We start from the raw sequence: 24,481 nt of genomic DNA on the forward strand, positions 1-24,481 counted from the left end.
TAGCATCAAGAGGAAACAAAGATATATTAGATTAAAAGGATTATTAGATTTCCATTTGTGATTTGGTTTCCTATTTACTTCTATGACTTTTAGGGTTTGGCAGGAATGGGATGACAAGAAATTAAAAGCAGCTGAGCTTATTGTATTGATGACTAGAAAAGGAAAACAATTTAAACAAGAATTTTAGAGCACCCTGCAGAAGAAAACAGAATGGGGAACAGAATAGGTCATATTCTTTGTCATCCCAAGAATGGGAAACGGAGAGGGAAACAATGAGGAATGTTTTATTTATTTAGCAGGCATAAGCATTCAAGATCTAGACATAGATGAAATCCAGCTATTTAATGTGATTCTTATTAACTCCTCTATGTCTATATCTTCTTGTAATTGATCCATATTCTGTAAATCTATATTCTAATGATCAATTATCCTATATCTTCTTGTGATTGATCTATATTCTATACATCTGTACTCTATTGATATACTTTTCCTTATTTCCTTGTGCATGATCTATATTATCTTGATCCATTATTTTATTGAAAGATTTTTCTATATCTTGTGTTTGATCTATATTATACAGATCTATTTTTCCTATATCTCCTTGAAATTGATCTCTAAATTCTATAGATTTCTTTTCTATTGGTTCATTTCCCTATGTCTCCTTTTGTTGAATCTGTATTTTATTGATCTATTTTCCTATATCTCTGTACATTTGATCTATATCCTATACCTCTATATTCTATATATCTCCTTGTGTTTGATTTATATTCTATAGATCTATATTTTAATAATCAAATTTCCTGTATGTCTTTGTGATTGATGTATAGTTTATTGTTCTATAATCTTATATCTTCTTGAGATTGATCTATGTTCTATAGATCTATATTTTACTGACCTCTATTTCCTTGTAATTAATGTCCATTTATCTTCTTTTTGTTCCCTGATTGCTAGGCTTTCTGTCAACTGCTTAAAGTTAAAAGTATTTAGTTAGAAGTTAGTTGCAATGATTAGCCAAGAGATTCACTTAAAAGAAGGGAAGACTGATGATCTTGGTTCAAGCAACTATGGAGGATAGCAAAGGGAATTTTATGATGATCTGTGGAAAGCAGGTTGTGTCTTTTTCTGCCTGTGGCAGGTAAGACTTAGGTAGACATAAAATGTGAATTAATCTCCATCAGTAGAAAAACTGAAAGAGTTGCAAGAACACATTTTTTTCTCCTCAGGTTAACGGGGGAAAGAGGTGAGAAATCTCACCTGAATCAGAAAGTTAAAAATTAGAAGGAACCACAAAGAAGAGAGAGAAAATAAAGAGAATGAAACACTTAAAGCTAAGTAATGGATATAAAACTCTTCCTGGAGAGGGGGATGCTCTTACAATCCAAGGAATGATGTTATGGATAAAATGTTATCAAACAATAATCAGGAGAGATAGGTACCAGATGACAACACTAAAGGCAGTTAATTATTGATCTGACATACACAGATAGGTGGCATAATGGATAGAATGCTAGATCTGAAGTGGATAAGACCTGAATTCAAATCCCAGGTTCAGATACCTACTAGCTATGAGATGTCACTTGACCTCTGTCTGTCTCAGATTCCTCATCTGAATAAGGGTAATAATAGTACCTTCTAAGGTTGTTGTGAGGATAAAAGGTAATAATACTTGTAAATTGCTTTGAAAGCCTTAAATCCCTATAGAAAACATCAGTTATTATTATTATATAACAGAGAGGTCTGCCAGCTTCTAGGCGCACATATCCACAACTGTTAAAATACTGACTACTTAAGACCCATGTGGGGACAAATAATATCCCCAGAAGGAGGCACCTAAAGAGCATTGCTAAAGATTATGAAGTTCCAGGCAAAACACTGGAAACCAAACAAAACACCAGCTGTGCTTCTGAGGTTTTCAATCACTACCACTAATTGAAGGTATGGAATTCAGAAGCGAAAACTAGATTTGAGAAATGAACAGCTGGCTAAGAAGATGGTGTCTGACAGTGGGATCTGGATTTCTGAACCATGCAAATGTAGGAGTGATGAGCACCTGGATAGGACTGGAATATCCCTTAAAGGACCTCCAACTTTGCAACCCTAATCAAGGATGATTCAAACTGAAAAGAGAGGGGGAACAGAAAATTCCCTCAGTAGATCAGCCAAGCCTGGTATAATAAAGAGCAAGAGGCAAATCACTCTTTTGTTTCTTTTTGGAGGAAAATAATCTTGGCCTGGAACAAAAGAACAAAAGTCTTAAGCAAGGAGTGGAAATCAAAGATAAGGGATTATATGGGGTCTATCATCATCAGTAAATTCCCATCACCAGACCTGAGTGAACTCTATCCCAGGGATAGAACTGCAGTTATGAAAGAACTGCAGATATGACTGATTAGCTGCAGTTAGTAATTTTTAAAAGATCTTTGATAATGAAAAAGGTGCTTTGGGACTAGAGAAGGACAAATGCCCTGCTCACTCTTTTTTAAAAGGAAGATTGTAGAATCTGCAAATGGTAAGCCAGAGATCTTGACTTCTTTTCTTAGAAAAATGCTATAATACAACATTTAAGGGATAATTTATGAGCACTTAGAAAGGGAAGCAAAATAGATTATAACAAATTAACCTAATTTTCTCTATTCCCTCCCCCTAACACACACATTTTTGGACAGTATAAATCATGAGAATGCTGTAAATAAGATTTCACAAAACATTTGGCAAACTCTGACGTTGCTCTTTTTGTGCATAGATGGGAAGTAAGTATCTATTAAGTATCTATTATGTACCAGATACTTTACAAATATTTCATTTGATCCTCACAACACTCCTGGTGGGGGGGGGGGTGTAGAGAGGCAGATGCTCCCTGGAGACCTGGGGTTTATTATCTCAATTTTGCAGTTGAAACTAAAATGGAAAGAGATTATCTGATTTACTCAGGGTCACCTAACTAGTAACTGTCTGAAGCAACATTTGAAATCAGGTCTTCCTTTTTAAAGACCCATCTCTATCTGGCTACAGGAAGGTGGATATGAGTGAATGTTCAGATCTTAAAAATATAATCATATGTTATTGACAATTTGAAGTCTCTAGAGGAGTACCCCAGAGATTATTCTTGGTGCTGCATTGTTTAATATTTTCATTAATATTTTGCACATGATTTCAAACTGAGAAAAATAGCCAAGACTTTGAATAATAGAGTCAGGACCCAGAAAAAAGCTTTATAGATGCAACCATGTGCTAGGTTAAATTAAATAAAATTTAACAGCAATGAGCATATTTTTCTATATATATTTTAAATCAATTTTATAACTAAAGGATGGAAGCAATGTAGCCAGAGACAGCTCCTGTGAAAAAGATCCAGGGACTTTATGTGGACCATAAGCTTGAATATGGGACAAGAGAGTTTAGAAATGTAATGCTATTGTGGAATGCATTGAGAAGCAGAGGGCTCATGAAGAGGGCAGAAAAATTCTGTCATTCTCTACTTTGGTTAGACTATATAGAAAGTAGTATATTTAATTCTGGTTGCCATATGTTAGAAAGGGAATGACAAGAGAGAAAATTCTAGCAGAAGATAATCAGTAGGTAATAACTCTAGAGAACATGACATAGGAGACTAGGATAAAGAAAACTGGGGACATTCAGCTGTGGGAAAAAGAAATGCAGAGCAAATAAGACAGCAAGTATTTAAAGGGCTGTTATCTGGATTAGAGTTGTGTCACTTGGTACCAGGTTGTTGTTAATCTTTTGTTCTCTTAAGAGCATCAATGACATCAGAAGAGTGATATTTGACTTACAAGTGAATTGGATTTAGGTGAGACAGAGCTGTGCAAAGTCATCAGCCCCATTCACTGCTCCAGAGTCATCAGATTTCAGTGGCAAAATATACATAAAGAAGACTGGTGATGACCCTGAAGGCAATAGGAGATACTTGACCTTTTTAAGCAAAGGTCCTTCCCAGGTCTCAGTTTGTATGAGGCAACACCTATTCAGTGATTAAAGGATAGGTAAGAATTGAGACAAAAGATGTCCTAGTTTGACTTCACAAAGACATGCGGAATTTCTGGCCAGAACAGAAACAATTGCTATGAGCACTCATGAGCCATCAATACCCAAACAATGACCAAGTGAGGCTTGGATTAGAATCTATAATTGGCCAGTCAGTGACGGCCTGAGTGATTTGGTTTAAGGCATAGTGAAATAGCTCCATTTGAATCCCAATGGGCTTTATGTTTTACCAGTGCTATAGTTCAAGAAATCAAACGAAAACTTCATGAACAAGAACAAGGAACAATACATATAAACTATAGACAGGCAGATTCAGGTTTAACATAGGAGATAAGTTCCTAACAAGGGGATGTGCTTTCTCAAAATATGATATGTTTCCTACCTGAAGAGTTCTTCAAGATAAGACTGAATGACCACTTGGGCATGTTATAGAAGGTACTTTGAATTAAGGACAAGTTGGACTACATGATTTATGAGGGTCCTTCCAACTATGAGATTCTTTAAGCCTATACAAGTAAAACAGTATGTTTCTTGTAACTTATAATTATAGCTAAGGCCCTCCCACCCCAAAATGTTCTAACTAGCTTGCTATAATACCTACACACCCACCATGATATATCACTTTTCTTTGAGACAGTGCTATCTCTAAGAGTCCTCAGCTAATATGTCACCCCTTCAAAGGTATGTGGACTTGTAATCATTTTATAAACACTTTATTAAAGATTAGATCATTACATTAATTTTCCAGGTGACAACTGCATGGGAATAGTCATAAAACAGTTGTTTGATTAGAAAGAGTGATTGTCCCAATACTTACCACAGCCTCTACTTGGTGTTTGTAACTTTTCACTTTTAACTGCAGTTTATCTATCAGAGTCTGCATTTTACTTAGATTTTTCTTATCTTCCTCTGCCTGAAAGAATGAGAGGACATAAACGAAGATAATTTAGGCTGGACAAGCAGACCCATGAGGTTGGGAGAACAGGGCAATTACTTCTTCTTAAACATTCTTGTTAATGACAGTTAATCATTTATTCAACTGAATCATTTCTGTTGCTCTGATGTACAAAATAAGCATTTTTAATTTTTTAAATTCTTATATGATTTCTGTCTTTGAGTGTCTCTATCTCTCTCTCCTTGTCTCTCTTTCTCTGTCTCATTATTTCTATCTCTTTCTGTCTTTGTCCCTGTGTCTTTCTGTCTCTTTGTCTCTGTCTGTTCATCTTTGTCTATCTCCTCTTTCTTTTAGATTCAATTGAACATATTTTAGCAAATAATTCAGGAAAAGATTGTTAGATTAGAAGCTAAAGGACTAGGATTCAAATCCTGTCTTTCTTCCAACCAAATCATTTAATCTTTCTGGAGTTTAGTTGTTTTTTTTCTTTTTTTTTTTCTGTTAAATGGGAAGGTTAGAGTAGATGACCTTCAGAGTCCCTTCTAGCTCTAAATCTATCCTATTAAAATTCTTAAATCTTTATCAATAGCCCTGACTTTCTACTTATGCTACATATCCATGTTGACAACTGTATAGTTGTATACTGTTTACTGTATAGATACTTTGATTTCAGTTTTGGTTATGTTGAATAGAGAGCTATTTACATCGTTTCCCAAACTAACATTCCTGCCCAACTTTCCTGACTCTCAATGATAGCTACAAACATTCTGCTTATAGTTTTCCCCACTTCTATTTACTCTTCTCTCCAAAAATTCTACACTGAGGCTAGACATCTCCCTGAAACCCTTTCTTGGTCACTTCAGTTCTCATCCTTTAACCTATAGTGGCTCCCCATCACCTACTTGACCAAGTTCAAATTCCTCTGTTTGCCTCTCAAGGTTTGCCATGATATATTCTGACTCTATCCATTTAATTTTACTTCTTAACATAAATTTTGTAGTCTATACAGACTGAATTATTCACTATTCACCACTTTTTAAAAACTGGACCTATAAAGCATAAGAGATTGTATCTATTTGTGTATAGGTGCAGAAAATGTTCTATTACTTGATTCTGCTCCTATTTTTGCCGTGTTGTTGTATGTCTTAATTAAATGCTTTTGCTAACTGGATTTATGTATCTCTGGTTATTATCTAGCAAGAGATGAAGACTTGGGCTATGGACTGAATAGTCATTACTATTCAATATTAAATAATAGTAAAAAGATACTACCAGGAGGGTGTTGGTATCAGTTCTCAAGAAAAAAACAAAAAACACCTCAAAAATTAACTGCTATCAATAAAACAAGCTAAGATTTATAACATTTGATGATTTTAGAGGTGAAAATTTAACAATCACACTAAAAAATTAACAATCAGCTCTTGTAAGTTAATAAAAGCTAGTTTCAACATGCTCCTGGACCAAGCTATATTTTCATATAAAAACAAAAGATTGTAAACAAATAAATATGAAAACATTATTTAAAACACTGAAAAATGGAGGAAATTATATGTCTTTAGTATTTTTTTTCAGTAGTAAAGTTTCTCATAGGCAGAAACAAGAACAATAAATGGGAAAATACAATCATCTTATTAATAAGGAACCCAATTCTTCTTCAGTTAAGAAGAATGAGTTAAGAAAATAGCTGCTTCATCATTCTCAGAAGCAGATCAGCACAAGGCAAACAAATAACTCCTCCAAGTTTTTGAAGGGCTTAGCTGGCCATATGCACCATTAGGAATTTCCTAGTACCTTAGAGAAGGATCAGAGTTAAGAATTAGAAGGGAGCTTTAGTGTCTCCCTCCCCCCTTTTAAACCCAAACTCCTTTTTTATAGCTGAGGCAGCCTGCCCAAGATCAAACAAATGATTAGTTTTAGTTCTGGGATTCAAACCCAGATCCTCTAAGTCTAAACCAAAATACTTTCCATTGTACCATTGCCCCTTTCCATTCTTAGCTTAGTCTAGAGAAATATCTGATTCCAGGATTAGTTGCACTTTCTTGACAAGGATTGAAGGGAAAACTGTACAAGTAATGGCCATACTTTGTATTCCCTGAGCATATTCCCTCTGAAAATATCACAACCCTTCAGAAACATTATCTACTGCCAATTACTAACACCATCCTCCCTGTTATAGAGGTGGTGAAATGTTGGCATGGAGGTCAGACAAAGAATCAGAAACAGGGACCAGAATAGAAGCCTGGTCTCCTGACTCCCAGATGGGCCAGTTCCAGCCTGTAGCAGCTAGATACGTATCAAGCTTCCTTTATCTGAGTAAGGTCTATAAATTACTGCCTTTATACTTTTTTTTGCCTTTCTACTTTGAAATTAGCAAGTGAACTGTACTGTACAATGTGGCTAGAGCAAGATGGGGACTTTTGGTCTGTTTGGGTGTACTTTTCCCCCCAATTGATTTTCATTTTCTCTGGCCTATTTTTTCTTTCTTAAATGCATTGCAGTTGCAGACTTTTATTATTATTTTAGAGGTGCTAAAGTCAACTTGTGAGATCTTTGGAGGTATGGTATTTTTTTCTGTGTACGGGTTGGGGGGGAAGACAACGAAAAAAGACAATGACTAGCACATTAACTTTGGATAAAATCTACAATATTAATAAAGTCCCATGAGATGTCATTGAATATCTGAGGACTGGAGGTAATAAAGCCTAGCTGATAAATAACCTCCTTGTAATGTATATACACATTGTAACACATCCTTAGGCTGTTCCATATCTTTGAATTTTTGTGGAACCTGAAAATGCAGAGCAGAATTGACCATTGCCTTTACATCAGTCCAGTTTCCTCTTAAGCATCTCATTGTAACTAATTTGGCCTGCCTGCCATTCTCTCCATTTATACCACGCAGCTCCACAGAGAAAAATCATCTTTCTGGGGGAGCTGTAGATACCAACTGTGAAAAATGACTTGAGTATATAAATAGCTTTTCACTTTTAATTGTGGCTTGCCAGTCAGCTCTTATTTCCTGAGAGCTCTGAAAGGGGAGGGGGCCATCCATACCACTAATAGCATGAGAGACCAGCAAGAGTGAGTCAGTATCTACAACTGGGACCCATAAGGATGAAGAGTGAAAGTTATATAAGAGAGAAAGCCATTTTAGATTTGAAAGATTATATTTCTTCCTAAGGGAGGGATCAGCAACTGATAAAGCATAACAAAAACAACAACAATAATATTTATTTAGTGCTTTAAGGTTCATAAAGTACTTTACACTACTGGATCATTAAATTATCACAATTCTGTGAAGTAAATGGTATCATTTATCCCCATTTTACAGATGAGGAAACTGAAGTTAAGTGACAACTTACCACCCAACATCTTACTGGTAGTGCTTGAGGGAGGATTCAAATTCAAATCTTCCTGACCCTAAGTCCAAGATTCTATCTACTTTATTACCTCATTGTCTCAAACAATTTTCCCACAGTACCTGATAGGTTAGCTCCATGATGGACCTCTCAAATTTACGGGCTCCATTCTGGGCTTCAGAACTTCGACGTACTTCACTTTCTAGTTTATTTTCTAGTTCACTGATCTGCAACCAAAACATTACTTCAGTCTATTGGTTAATGGGAAAATGGGTATTTCATTGGCCAATCCATAAAATCATTGGATGGGGGTAATTAAGGGATGCTGTAGAATTTCTTTATATTGTGGTATTTAAAAATACGGTCATCTGTTTGGGAAAATTATCTTTCTTGAGACAGGACCAGAGCTGAAAGGGACTTTTGAAATGCTAAAAGGTCCATTTATTAACCATGCATGAATTAACCTCTCTCTCCCAGGGTTCAAAATCTAATTCAGATGTGAGAAAGCTCTAAGATTTCCCCCTGTTCAGTCATGACATCTAAGATCCAAACAATGAAATTCAGAATCAAGCAAAGTCATAGACTTTAGATTTATGGTCTGTATACCTACAAATATCATTTGAGATGTAGCATTGATACAATAACAATGTTGAAGGCAGCATGAAGTAGAGAGCTACGAGACCTAGATTCCTACATTTTTAACCTTGCAATCCTAGAAAATTTGCCTATTATTTCCAATTTACAGATGAAGAAACTGAGGTTTAAGAAGATTGGATATCTGTACTGTTTTCTTTACAAGGCTGTTATAAGGAAGACTCTTTGTAATACTTGAAGGGTTTTGCAATTGAATAATTAATATTTTGTCTTATAGTGTTATTCAAATAAGGCAGGTAATACAAATCATATAACAACCAATGATTTTCAGATAACACTCAAAAGTAAGCAAAATGCTACACAGACACCATTTCATTCAATCCTCACAATTGTGAAGGAGATGTATTACTGGTGAGGTCATTGAGGCTCAGAGAAATTAAGTGACTTGTGTACAAGCTTGTAGTTAAGTTTTGAAAGCAGAATTTGAATCCAGGTTATCTTCACTACAAATCCAATGCTACGTGTGCCATGATGTTATTGTAATCCAGGAGATTAATGGATGAATAGATGAATAGAGAGATAGATAGACATACATATACATCTATACATATATTTGTATGTGTATGTATATGTGTGTACATACATGTTTGTGATATATTGTATAAAGCTATTATAGTACAGAACCATTATATGTAACATATTAATGGTCTGAGACATATATATATATATATATCCACATGCATAAAGTACAGCATCATTATATTTTTACACAATTATATATCATGATCTTATATATACATATTGTCTAGACATACATATACACATGTATATGTTTGTGTATTAATTTCTACCACAAAATGCCTAAAATAAGTGGGAAGATATAATATTCTACCACCTTGCCCCTTAACCACCTATCCCAAGGGCATTTTGAACTACCTAATACAATGTCTTGCTCTGGAAAGGCATGAAAACAATAAGGAAAAACTAAAAGGCTAGGCAACCTGTAAGTTTTAAATATTCTCATAGGGGTCAGACTAGGAGGGCCTATAACTCAGGACAAAAAAGAAAATTCCTTGAGGTTTGGGGAAGGGATTTCCTGATAAGGATTGAAGCTGTCCAAATATCAAAAAGTGGCCAAATGTGAGGCTAAGATTCAAGACTCCTTCCTTTTTTGATTGAGCTTTAAGCACTTGCCCTCTGCCTTATTTATGGTCCTAACATATCTCCAACTGTCTAATAAAGTTCAAATTCAAAGTCACACCCATACCTTGGATTCCAGTTTCTGGACATGCTTACTGCCCCCCTTCAGAGTACTCTGTTCAGCATCTTCTAGTCTTTTCTTTAAGTCCATAATGGTCTGTTCCATGTTGGTTCTTATCCTTTCCAAGTGAGTACAGGTATATTGTTCTTTCTTCAAATTCTCTGACAACAATGCTGCCTGGAATGAGAAAAATATGATATTTTCCACCAGTCAACTCTTCTTACAATATGTATAGTAAATAAGTGTATTAGATGGAGAGTTAGGAAGATCTGAGTTTAAATCCTGCCTTAGCCTCTTACTAGGGATATGACCCTGGGAAAATTAATGAACTTGTCTAAATTTCAGTTTTCTTTGATGTAAAATAAAGCAATTGATTCATCACCTATTTTAAGTTTATTAACTTAAAACATAGTGACATATATTGTTGTGCATGGTCAGTGTAAATTTTATTTTACTGTGCATGATGCAGGTTTTGCTTTTGCCTTTTGAGTTGGTTGGTTGGTTGGTTTGTTCAATGGAAAGGATAATGGCAGAAACCTTACAAATTTATGTAAATTTATTTTTAAATATTAATAAAAATGAGGTAGCTGGACTCAGTGGTCTCTAAAATACTGTCTACTAAATCCATGATCCCATTGTTGTATTTTCAGGGTTTGGTGGAATGGTAGGCCTCACTAGCCCTTTTTTTCTCTCTTTCTTTTAGCCTCTCTGCAACCACTGCTGGCTCTGCCACCTTTCCGTCTTTCCAAATTATGCCTGGTTTAGGTCTGGGGAATAGCTGGAGGAAGAACAAACTTAAGGCTACATTGCAGCCCAGATTGACACCATCACACAGGATTATAGATGTGCATCACATGGAAGATGGCAAATTCTGCTATATATATTGACCCAAAGACAACATGGACATCTTTACACTGAACTCAAGAGAAGGAATAGAAAAGTCTGGATTTAAAAATGGATTTCTTGGGGGCAGCTAGGTGGCACAGGGGATAGAGCACCAGCCTTGAATTCAGGAGGACCTGAGTTCAAATCTGGTCTCAGACACTTAACACTTCCTAGCTGTGTGACCCTGGGCAAGTTACTTAACCTCAGCCTGGGGGGGGGGGGAGAAATGGATTTTTTTTTTTGGTTAGTAAAATACATACATATACACATGTGTATCTTCTCTATAATCTAGAGTCTTAGATTCTTCCCAAGAATAAGAGCTAGAGAGATTTGTCCTTGTATACCAATCATATGAGAGACAAATCTTGAACTCAAGTCTTCCAGACTCTGAGTTAAGATATCTTTCCATTATTCTATATTGTCTATTCCATTATGTTAAAGTATCATAATATACGCTACCATTCATCCTAAATTCTTTTTTATGAAAACTGTTAACTGTAGCCTTCAATAACCTCACATCAGGTCACTATTCCTAGTACCTATAAGGAGGTCAGAATTGAGTTCAGTCATTTGTAAAGCATATCCTTCACTTTAGCCTGACGTACATTTGTGTTGTCTTTTGTCCTTCATTAAGAGTTATCCTTCATATAACAGGCCCTGGGAGCACTGCCCTTAAGAATTAAAGCTTATCTATTTGTCAAGCCCCAAGCCATCTGCCCAACACCAACCATGTGAGAGATCTCAAGAACGACAGAGGGGACGTAACATGATTGCCTGTGATGTCTCCAGATGGCCCTACGCAGAGCTGGTTGAGACTGAATGGATTTGTGCAGAGGGTGTGGAGCAGTTTTCAATTTTTGAAATTGTCAAGGACAACTTAATAAGATATCAGTGTTATAAGGAGTTTCAGCTTTTTATGCAACTGCATAAATTTGTCAGAGAAGGAAAGACGAGAGAGAATTCAGCAGAGATAAGCTACACTCTGGGGATGAGAGTCCATAAACATTCAGATAATTATTTGTTCTTGGATAGCAAATACATTTTCAAGCCTTCTCAAGTCACCACCCATTTCCTTCCTGCTTTGATTCAAAATTTCTGAGTGACAGTCTTTGTCCCTATCCCATCCTTTCTACTGAGAGTCCCAGATTAAGCAATGGGACACCTATTGGAAATTTAGTGTAAGTCTTTAGAGGTTTGTTGATCAAATCAAGGTATAACTGAAAATTCTTATGCCAGTTGGTGAGGGAGAGGGCAAGTGTTTGGGAATCACAGAAAATAATCCATCCTCCAGACATGATCAGTAATTCCTGACCATCCCACCTGTGGGAAAAATGGGCATGTTAAGTGTAGAAGAAGGTGAGTGATGGGAAAGAAAGAATATGATTACAAAATCTTATTAGTGGAAGCCTAGATATGGGAAAGGGCATGAGGAAGAAATCCCCTTTGAATGTTGGCATTCTAAGAAAAAGCATCCCAGTTGCTTTGTGCTAGTTATGATTCTGCTTGTGGGACAATCTAGAAGCAAACCCTCATTAAATAATAATTTCACTGAATTTCTCCATCTTTCTCTTGGGAGAAAGTGCCAGGTTTTTGCATGATTTCAAGATAGTAGTATTATCAATAGAAGAGAAATACATTTTCACTTAAGAAAAATACTGAAAGTTTTTCAAACTCCCAAATCTTTCTTTACTAGACTTCTCTCACCTCCCAGGAGAGGTACAAGTTATATTTTTTTAATGCAAGCAGAATACTTTCCACTCACTGACACAAACAATTACTGACTTTAGGCAAATAGCTATTTGAAAACCATTTGCGAAGAACAGCAGGAAGTTTATGATGTTCCTAGAATACAGGACATATCGATCTTCAAGTAACAAATAGTTTACACACTTTTTTGCTTTCTTCTCATAAAAGGTTTTTACATGGATCAATTTAATTATCCTCATTACTTGATGAAAGAGTTAGGAGAAAGCTGTAATTAAATTAATTTTTCAAATAGACTTAGTTATAGAGAAACCAACCAAGTCATTCCTGATTAAGAAACAAGGGAATAGCAGAGACACTACCCTAGTTTGTTGCCCTGTATTTGATACTCCCCCCTTAACCATAGCTCAATACTGCCTCTAGAATATAATGGAGAGCCAACTTCTTACATCAGTCATCGCCTTCTTAGCTTTTTCTTCAGCACTCTGACGTTCTTCTATTGCATCTTCTAATTCTTTCTTTATGCGAGCAATATCAGTCTCCCATTTTTTCTTCAGGGTGATCAGGCCTGTATTCTAAAAAAGAAAGGAAGGAAGAAAGGAAGGAAGAAAGGAAGGAAGGAAGGAAGGAAGGAAGGAAGGAAGGAAGGAAGGAAGGAAGGAAGGAAGGAAGCAAGGAAGGAAGGAAGGAAGGAAGGAAATAAAGGAAGAAGGAAAGAAAAAGTAGAAAATCACCTTAGAATTACCTAAAAATAACTGCACAGAATCCCATAATTGATTAGTTCATTTAGCTAGCAAAATCAAATCAGCACTGGGGAAGATAGATGAATAGATATAAGTAGGAGGGACCAGTTGGGACTTTATCCCAGGAAAGTAACATTCAACTGTATGCTTCCTCCCTACCATGGAATATAGCCCATCACTCCAGCATTTTACAATCATCTGTCAGGAGAATGCCATCTAGTGAGCATCAAAGGTGATACATAAACCTGAGCTTTTGACTCTTGAGCCTATTCTTTCCATTGTACCATGTCACCTCCCCTATGACAGCTAAATTTTAGGTATTAAGGTCAGATTTATTTTGGGGGGGGAGAATGGTTACCCTTCCGTAAGAGGATTGCTCCTGACTTGAGGAGGGAGCTGTTCTCTACCAACAAAAGTCTGGTTTGAATCAATGAAAAGTGACATCTTCCATCACTTCCAAAAAGTGGAAATACCCTAGAAAGTGTATCTTGACTTCTCATGTGTGAGAAATTTGGTTGCATACCCAGCACTCCTTGATGTGGTAAGGGGTCACTCCCCTTACATCAGAAGTTGGGTTCGAGTAGAGACACCTCACAGAGCCTGGGGAAAACTTCAGTCACCAGCTGGGGCCACTTAAGAAGAGTTTCCTGTCTTTGGCTTCTTTCTCTCTTCCCATTCCTATCTCCACTTCAATTTCTATTTGTCTCTTATCCACTGCAAAGTGGCACATAGAGACTCCTATCTTGTTCTTTCTCTAGCTGATTCCCTACTGGCAATCTCCGTTACAATGCTGGATTCTGCCCTTCTTTCAATGGCTCTAGCACAGTAGATCAAAGGTCTTATAGCTGCTAATTTTTAGCCTGAATTTATGAGCACAGATTTACTAAGGGTGTGATGATGTCTAGATCAAAGAGAGTGCCTTGTACATAAAGGCTCCATATGGCAATTTCTCATCCATTATCATTCCATTAATTCCCCCTAACCTTCTTGCTGTCAGGATTAAAGCTCAGAAATAGAAAAGGATCTATTCTAGCCTTATGGCTAGTCCCTTGCTTTCTCCATAGGAGGATTCATTGACAATATGTCTTTTCCTTGAATCTTATCATATTATAGTTCTAACCTAATTCTTTCCAAGGCCATGTTCCTCCTTTGATTCTTATTTCTCTAGGCATATTCAGTAGGAAGGGAACTGTACTTAGAGCTATGTATTTTCAAGATGTTGGTAATATAGGTTAGAGTTTCTGAAACTTTTTCTACTTGTGACCCCTTTTCATCTGAGAAATTTCTACAGCACCCCAGTTACACAGGTATATACAATAGGTCTCCAAATCAAAATTTTCTGATCATAATCATAATCATAAATCATATAGCCCCCACATTCAGTTATGCAATCCCATATAGGTTCATGACCCACAGTTTAAGGAGCTTTGATATAGGTAGTATCCCACTTTAGAGAATCAGCATAGTATAATGGATAGAAAGCCCCTCAGAGTCAAGATATCTTAGGTTTGAGGCTCCACCTTTGATCTCTACTAATCATATGACCTTGGATAAATAACTTAAACTAAGAGCTTAGAGTTTAGCACAGTGCCTAGCACACTGCAGTGTTTAATAAAATTTAACCAAACTTTTAATCTGCCCTGAGCAAATATCTGACTAAGATCTGCAGAATTATTGTGTATATCTGTTGGTAGTAGGAATTTCCTCACCGAAGTATTCTCAACACCAATATACAATCACAGGTATATAATTTTATATGTTTCTGAAAAGTTGTATATAAAATGAATGGCATTTTCCCAGAACCATAAAACATCAGAATTAGAAGGAAACTTTAAAAAAAATCATAATTAACCTTTTCCTTTTGTGGACAAGGATACTGACAAGGGTCACTACAGAAGTTGACTTTGCAAAAGGAATAACTATGGGAATCTTTTCTTTTTTATTATTATTATTTTAATAGTGTTTTATTTTTCCAGATACATGTAAAGATAGTTTTCAACATTTATTTTTGTAAAACTTTGTGTTCCAAATTTTTCTCCCTCTATCCCCTTCTATCCAGCTCCCCAAGACAGCAAGCAATCCAACACAGGTTAATATGTACAATTCTTCTAAATGTATTTCCAAATTCATCATGCTGTGCAAGAAAAATCAGATCAAAGGAGGGAAAAGACATGAAAAAGAAAAAAAACAAGCAAACAATAACAGCAGCAGCAAAAAAGGTGAAAGTACTATGCTTTAATCCAATTCAGTCTCCATAGCTCTCTCTCTGGACGCAGTTGGCATTTTCCATTCCAAGTCTATTGGAATTGCCTTGAATCACATCATTGTTGAAAACAGCCAAGTCCATTATAGTTGATCATTATGTTATCTTGCTGTTCCTGTGTATAATGTTCTCTTGGTTCTGTTCACTTCATTCAGCATCAGTTCATGTAAGTCTTTCCAGGCTTTTCTGAAATCAGCCTGCTTATCATTTCTTATAGAACAATAATATTCCATTATATTCATAAACCATAACTTATTCTGCCATTCCCCAGGATGGGCATATGTTCAATTTTCATTTCCTTGCCACTATGACAGGACTATTACAAATATTTTTGTACATGTGGGTCCCCTCCCCTCTTCTACAATCTTTTTGGGATATAGACTATGGACAGTTTTTCAATGAGAAAATAATTTTTCAAGATAAATAGTCATACACTTTTGGGGGGACAAATATAAATTTCATTTTGCAATTTTAGTTTTTATCTGAGATTTCATCAATATGAAAACTTATTCTACCAATATAGATTAGCAAATGTTCTATAATTTACATCCATACAGAATAATCTGGAGTACCTGCAGTTAGATATAAAATCCTCATTTTCTATTCTGTTATGCATATTCAAATATCCATTTCTGTTGGTATTTGCTAAATTTAGAATAAAAATAAAAATTCATTTAAAACAACAAAGAGTTGTGAGTTGTCCATGGTTGCACAGCTAATACTGTGTAAGAATTAGAACTTGAATCTAGTCTCCAAGATCTTCTATCCCTCAATCATGTCAAGTTACCTCTCTAAATATTCACTCTTGAATTTATTAAACCAGAACACAACTATATATCCATCTGGTAAATCCATTATGACCTCATGTATATGGACAGATTGGAACCAAATGGAATATGGAAAGTTGGGGAGATTTTAGAATGGAAAAAGATCCCATATGGTGAAGAGGTACCTTTCTGTGTTTAGACTAGCATGCTGGGCCAAAGCACACATTTCTGAAGTGATGAGAATTCTGCCCATTTATACTACTTATGGGAAGGTCCCTTATACTATTGGACCATTCTGGGTCCAGGAAAAAAGATGTTACATTTCAAGACCATAGATTCTATAGTCTCTCCTTGTTTATCTTCTTGGAAAATGCTATCCTTAGCTCAATCAATTTTTAACCCAGACCATAGGATTTAGAATTAATAAGAATTGTAAAGATCACCCAGTCTACATTCCCCATTTTTTTAAAAAAGTGAAGAACTTAAGACCCTAGGGATTAAGCAAATTTGGGCAAGGTCAAACACTAAGTAATTAGCAAGGCCAAGATTTGAACTCAAATCATGATTGATTTGATTCCAAGCCCAGGGCGTTTTTTTATTGTACTATGCTTCCCCTCTAAGGCAGAAGTCTTCCAAAATTGTCCTGAACAGAAGTAGATTTCTTTAACTGGAACAAATTCCGGTCACCAGACAATGGAATAATGTTGTTACATTGCCCAGTAATTGGAATTTACTGGATGTGCTGCTTCATTACTGAACATCCTGGGAGAAAGAATCACCTCCTCTTATTCATTAGAGAGGAGTGAAACACCTTGACCATCTTCATCTTACATGTAAAGTTTTCTAGAATTAAAATATATTTTGCTCTAAACTTTAAGCTCCAGCTAGAGGAATTTAAAAATCAGAAGGCAACCAAGCAGAGTTAGGACTAGGATTAGGCAAAATAGCAGCTGCCAAGAGAACAACATACAATGTGGCTTTTTCATATTGCCAACAGCCTTTCTCTGAGATCTCCAGGCATTCTTTTGTGAAGAATCATTATATATATATATATATATATATATATATATATATATATATATATATATATATATATATATATATATATATATATATATATATATATATATATATAATGATGATGAAAGGTCTTCCAGCCAGTAACATAGGAGGGAGAGAATAATTTTAGAACTTTGCCTAAAGTATTCAAATGCCTTGTATCATCACTGTATCTAATCTCACCTCCCACACAATGAAAAAATCCTCTTATATCCTTTATATCCAACTTTAGCTTGACTACTTCCAGTAACAAGAAACTTACTGCTTTTTGGGATGGTCCACATTTTGAATTCCCTCATATTAAACTGAAATTTGTCTCCTTGTAACTTCTAACAATTTTGTTCTTGTTCTCTCTTCTTGATTGAGGCAGAATAACTTTAATTTTTATTCAATAGGAGAGCTTTTTTGATTATTAAAGATCATGATTGTGGATCTTCTTAATTTTATCATTTTCAAGTTAGAAATTCCCAAATCATTCAGTGATCCTACATATGACATATTTTCCATACCCTTTAATTTCCTTTGGACAGACTCCTGTTTGTCAGTATTCCTCTGATAAGATAGCAGCCAGAAAGCATAAGACTGTCCTCACTGTCTTTACCTGGGTGTGCAGCATATTCAGTTTTTCAGTGGCTTCCAGAAGCTCTTGTTCAGCCAATCTCCTTCCCCGTTCTGTCTGTTCCTGCAAAGACTGTAATTCATCCAATTCAGATCGCAGGATAGCATTTTGTCTCTCTGCCACCATCACCTTCTCCTTCAGACCTTCATTCTGATGTGTAGTTTCATCTACCTGCATTTGGAGATTCTGTAACAAAAGGGAGGGATTGTTTTATTGTGGAAGAAGAGGAAGTGAGAAGTGGGAGAGACAGAGAAAGACAGGGAGACACAGAGAGAAAAAGAGAGACACAGAGACAGAGACAGACAGACAGAGACACAGAGAGAGAGACAGAAAGACAGATACGGGGAGAGAGAGAAAAAAGATGAGAGAGACAGAGACACAGCAACAGAGAAAGAAACAAATACAGACAGAGGGAGAGACAGAGACACAGAGACAGATATAAAAGAGATAGAGACAGAAAACAGAGACACAGAGATAGACAGAGATGATAGAGAGACACAGAGAGATGGAAATGATAGAGACAGAGAGACAGTCAAAGACAGAGGCAGAACAGAGACAGAGACAAAGAGGAGGGAGAAACAGAGCAGACAGAGAAATAATTAAAGAGCTGCTACTGGCTTTTATTTAAAAGTGAAGGCAGGATGGTCAATGGAAAGAACCTTGGATCTGAAGTCAAAGGACCTCATTTCAAATTCCCATCACAAGCTACTTGTGTGATGTTGGGGCAAGTCCCTTAACTTCTCCAGGTTTCAGTTTCCTCATTTGTAAAATGTTGGACTGGATGGCCTCAAAGTGTTTTCTAGCTCCATATCTACAATTACAAGAATGGATTTTGGTATAGGATATTGAAGACAATTAGGATTTTCCATCCCTTAGGCTGTTCATCTATAAATAGAGGTATTTAATTTGCTGGGAAAGAATATATAAATACCTTGATTTGCTTCTGGAGAGTGCAGAGAGATTTGGAAGCCTCTGACGTCTGTCGGTTAGCATGGCTGAGCTGTACTTCCATCTCACTGAGGTCCCCTTCCATCTTCTTCTTTAGCCGAGAGGCCTCAGCTTGGCTCTTGACTTCGAAATCCAAAGTTGACTGCAGAGAATCAATGGTACGTTGCTGGTCTCTCCTAGTTTGCAGATGACAGTCAGAAGATAAATTTGTGTGTGTCTATGCGCACATGTGTTTGATTAAGAAAGATTACCTGCTGAGTTCACAGTGATTTAAGCAATGAGAAGAATTTGGGGTCCTTATTTTCTGAACTAACAAAATTGAGTCTGGAATCTTTTTGATTTAAAAAAAATGAATGGCTAGTTGAGTTATTTGTACATCCCTGGCTTATTCAACCAGTATTTAATGGAGTTTATTGTAGTGGGGAAAGCACTGGACTTTGAACAAAAGGATAAGATTGAAATCCTGACCCTATCAATTAACTAGATGTGATATCTTAGTCAAGTCATTTAATTTTTGCAATTTCTGTAAATTAAAGCTTTGGACTCTAAGGTCTATCCTAGTTCTGACATTTTATGAATCTCTCCCGGCTCTGAACACAGGGTATTTAAACATAAATAAGTCATGGCCTCTGCTCTTAAAGAGATGACAATCATGTCTGAAATATAATTTTCCATCATAGTATATAAGAATGTTTAAAGTGCAAAAGGCAAATTTCTCTGCGCATAATAGGTGTTTAATATTTGTTGAATTGAACTGAATTGCATATAGCTACTGCTGTACATCTTGGTTTTAGCTTCCTGACAGGAGGCCTCAGACAAACAATTACTCCAATTCCTTATACCCTAAGGTCAGTCTGCATAAGAGGCATCCTTTTACACATTTGTGATGAGATTCAAAACTATATCCCTTTCTGGAAATTTACCACTGGTCAGCAATAAAGAGATGTTCCAGACCAGCGTCTCTTTAAAATATGTAAACTGAAGAAAATGGAATAACTTGTTAAAAACATCAAACTTTAATTGTAGGGAAAAATAGTTCATGGAGTATAACATTAAAACTCAAAACAACTCATACACCAATAGGTTAACTCCTGCAACTACTGCCCTTCTCTACAAAAAGTTGATTTGGAACATCCATCCAGTAATCATCACTATGTTCTCTCTCTTGAAATGTCATCCAAGAAGAGCTCTAAATTGCATGCTTGTTTTGGAATGTTCTCAGAAGATTAACAATGATTAGACAACATAATAAAACTCTAAGTCCATGCAAATGGCAGGGAAAAGAGAATGGAAAAAATTGTTCAAACTTTGTTTTTGTTTTTGGGTTTGGGGGGGTTGTTTTGTTTTGTTTGTTTTTGCCAAACACAGTTGAATATGGAATATGTTCTTCTTTTAAAAAGGGACTTTTCTTGTCTTTTTGTGTATTACTAGCATTATATCTCCAGTGCTTGGTACCTAGTAAGAGCTTAATATGTGCTTGTTGACTATATTAAAGTAGGAGACAAAAGAATCCAACACAGTATTAGTTGAGAATTCCAAAATCAGAGATAAGTTTAGGGAACTCCAATGTATGTTCTGAAAAGTACATATATAGACCAGTCACATACAAGTATCAATAACTAGACAAGTAGCTTGAGTAATACAATGGGAAATCCAAGAGATGAAAAGATCATGAGGAAACCTTCTAGTATGCTGAGTAGAACCTTTATGAAGCATCTATGGGAAAACATTGACAGAAATTGTACAGGATGAGAAGACATGGAGGGAGTACTTATGAATGGGTGAAAGGAGTTATCTACATGAATGAAATCACCAGTCCATAAGAGCATCATATCTAGGAGGCTGCAGGGTTTCTTTGCAGTCACGCAGTCTGTGCAGCAATTTCATTTGCAAAGGATGAAAGCATCCTGTTAGCTGCCCAGCAGTGAACCTGAGGAGGTGCAGACTCTCCCCTGTGCACTGCTCATTAGCAAGTTCTATGAATGGAACAGAGCTTAAGAAGGGCAAAAGGAGTCTTCATTTTCCTCTCAAAGAGTCCAGCAGCAGCAAAAAAAAAGTATCTGGTGCTGTCAGAAAAAAAAAAAAAGATCACTAGGAATTTGAATTTGAATTAGGATTTCTTAATAATGTTTAATAAAGTAAGCTCATTAACAGAACAAAAGCCTCTTTCATAAACACAGGAGTAACAGAGGGATGGAGAATGAGTGAATATAGCTTATCCTCCAATGCATCCAAGTAGTGATAGAATGGAGGACAAATGAGATGGAGGCCCTACTCTCTCTGACTACAGGCAATGAGGTATTGTGAAGAGTGTTTGTATTCAGAGTTCAAATTTCACATCAGACATTTCTTAGCTGTGTGACTCTAGAGAAGATGCTGAACTGAGCCTCAGTTTCTTAATCTGTAAAATGAAGGGGGAACAATAAAATCTCCCTCATAGGGTTGTTGCAACCTAAAAATCACTTTACAAACCAAACCATGCAGACATGTGATATGCAGAGATTAGAATCAGAAAGTAGTAACACTGTTGTGTATACAGGTTCATGACTACTTTCTCCATCCGCTACACTGGGTGAATATTTCTCATCAGCACTGCTTTTCTTTCAAATATTTCAATATTTTTTCTCTCAATCCTCCTCCACCTCTAATCCTTTTCTTCTAAGTGTCAGACAGAGATAAGGAATAGGGGTGGGAGGACTGTGAGATAGACAGATACAGGTGGGTAAAATTAACATGAATTCTAAAGCTCTTATGTTGGAAAAACCAAGTGGTATTTTTATAGCACCAGAACATTTCTCTCAAAGCTACTTCTTTTCAGTCATTCATTTAAGAGCCTTGACTGAAAATTCTCTATAGGAGACTATATTCTGCTCAAACTTTCTATTAATACAATAAACAGTCATGCCATAATTTTGTAACTATGCTCACTTCTAAGGTGAAAGTGGTGAGATTTATTTTTTTTAAGTTTCATAAAAATCTACCAGGAAACACTTGTTTATCATTATGAAAATATCCATGCCTATCAATATCTTATATACAGATTCAAGAAATGCTAAGAGATAACCTCAAGGAAGTTTTCATTTCATAGGCAAATGACCACTCCATGGCCAAGGATAGTTTACTGGAGAGTCCCTCTACCTAAAGTATACTCACAGTAGAGGAGAGGAAAAAGATAAATGAAGATGTTCATCAAATAAAAAAATACTAAAAGAAAATCGCCATTTATCAAAATGAACATTATTAGTTAAACTGATCAAACATGAATTTAAAGCTAATTCCTGGCAATATCACTTCTAGATCTGAACAATATTGGTCTTATTCTGTCTAATTTGTCTGATTTTGTTTTAAGAAATCTTGGTGAATTAATTAACTAATACAGTCTGCTAGGAACCAAAGTGGCAGTTAAAGATGTAAAAGATGAGTTCAACTCTTGTTGCTTAGCAATGAGATGAATGAAGCCATAAGTATGAGACAACAGGGGAGGATTCCCAGTCAGAAATAGGCATCTACATTTGGATTTAAAATGCTTCAGTCACATTTTCAACTTTAGAAAAATAGGAGAACTTCCTGAAGAAGGATTATAAAAAAGAAGAGATGATGGGGCAGTTATCAATCATGGAAACATCACTGGGTATTAAACATCTTGGACTTTGTTAATATCTACCTTTCAGAGTTGTTTTGGGGACTAAATGAAACCACATTTGTCAAATCAGCTAGTCAATAAATACTTATGAAGCACTTACTATGTGCCAGGTATTGTTTTAAGTACTGAGAAAACAAATACAGAAAAGAAATCGTGCTTCCCCTTAAAGAGCTTTCCCACTGGGGAAGACAATAATAAAAGCTGAAAAGTGGAAGGAATTAGAAAAGGATACTCAGTTCAAAGGCATGGTGAAAAATCCAAAGAAGTACATCTATATGGGAAATGAAAAGATGTCTGGTCTGGAAATCCTCCTCATGTCAAAGTCTGGGGAAGAAGCTTTTACCCCACCTCCATTCAGAGGTGTACCAGAGAGCAGGGGATGCTGATGAGATGTGAGTACCAAGCACTTTGTAAATCTCAAAGCTATAATATCGTGGTAATAGTTGTTTCAGAGCCTATCTAAAATCTTCATAGAACAAAGAGACTTAAAAAAAAAAACTTGTTCTCATGTCTATTTGAACATGTGACCCAACTAATAAGAACTGTACAAATTCTAGAAACTTGTAGAAAGTTTTATAGTTCTTTTACGCAAAGTATCCTCACAACCAGAGGAGTTAAAATAAATGAAGATCTGGCCAAATCAACATCTAAAGAAAAAATATAAAAAAAACATGAATATTTAACAGATCCAATATTTATTTAAAAATTAAACCAAATAGTCAGAACTCATCTTTTTAACCAAATAGGCCCTAGTAAATGCTATGTCTTTGAGCTTGTTTTTAATAATCACACATGAAGCATAGTTCTCAACCAGAAATACAACTTCTATTTTCCCTTGGTTTGGTTTAGTTTGGATCTGGAGGATGTGACTGGTATTTGTAGAATGTTTAGAATTCAGTTAATTAACAAGTTAAATCAACTATATTCATCCGTTACTGGCTGGGGCTTTCTAACACATAAATTGTTGCTCTGTCTTCTGGTATATGTCTAAGATTTAATTGATTGCTCTCTTAGCAGACTATCAAGATCTTTCTCTGTAACTAGCAGAGGTTCCTAAGAGAGAGGAGAGAATTCAGCCAAACTCCCACTATTAGCAGTAACTTTTCATCAATAACAGTGATCATAAGACATCAGGAAATCATATGTAGCCCATTAAGAAAAGGTTGGAATCCCCTGAGTTAGGGTGTTAGAAAAGTGTCTGTCTATACACTTACTACCCAACAAGCTAGCCAACATTACTATCACCATTAGGTCTCCAGATGAGATAAGAACAGGAGCAGCTGAAAATGACATAGAAAATTGCCTCGGAATCATGGTTCTCAAATCACTAGGGTTGGACAAACTATATCCCAGGGAACAGAAAGAACAGACATATGTGATTACTTAAGCACTATCTTTCATTTCTGAAAAATTGTGGTAAACAGGAGAAGTGATACAGGATTGGAAATGGGCAAAGTCATTCCAGTTTTCAAAAGAGGGAAGAGGGTAGAGTTTGCAAACTATAAACCAGAGGGTTGACTTTGGGTCCTAGAAAAAATGTTAGAATATAATATTGAAGGTGTAGTTCATAACTACTTATGTAAAAAAGCAGTGACAATTCAGAAACATCAAGAACAAGTCACGGCCCATCCCCTTACCCCTTTGGATAGGACTTTTGGATCGGTAGATAAGGAAAACGCCACAGACATTTGTCAAGTACCTTATAAAAATGTCTCTCATGATATTTTCTTAGACAATGC

General features: G+C 36.0%; 1 protein-coding gene across 5 annotated transcripts in view; it reads right to left on the reverse strand.

Moving 5' to 3' along the window:
• The window catches only part of MYH15 (myosin heavy chain 15), a 108,687-nt gene that overhangs the window by 36,107 nt on the left and 48,099 nt on the right, over nt 1-24,481 (reverse strand). For all 5 annotated transcript variants that reach the window (XM_074301119.1, XM_074301118.1, XM_074301121.1 and 2 more), the window contains exons 14-19: nt 19,083-19,275; nt 18,134-18,337; nt 13,150-13,275; nt 10,118-10,288; nt 8,379-8,483; nt 4,820-4,915 (exon numbers count right to left, since the gene is read on the reverse strand). In XM_074301119.1, coding sequence (XP_074157220.1) covers nt 4,820-4,915; nt 8,379-8,483; nt 10,118-10,288; nt 13,150-13,275; nt 18,134-18,337; nt 19,083-19,275 — 895 coding nt within the window. The remainder of the gene's footprint in view (nt 1-4,819; nt 4,916-8,378; nt 8,484-10,117; nt 10,289-13,149; nt 13,276-18,133; nt 18,338-19,082; nt 19,276-24,481) is intronic.

Source organism: Sminthopsis crassicaudata, chromosome 3, assembly GCF_048593235.1.
Source record: "Sminthopsis crassicaudata isolate SCR6 chromosome 3, ASM4859323v1, whole genome shotgun sequence".
Classification (NCBI taxonomy): domain Eukaryota; kingdom Metazoa; phylum Chordata; class Mammalia; order Dasyuromorphia; family Dasyuridae; genus Sminthopsis; species Sminthopsis crassicaudata.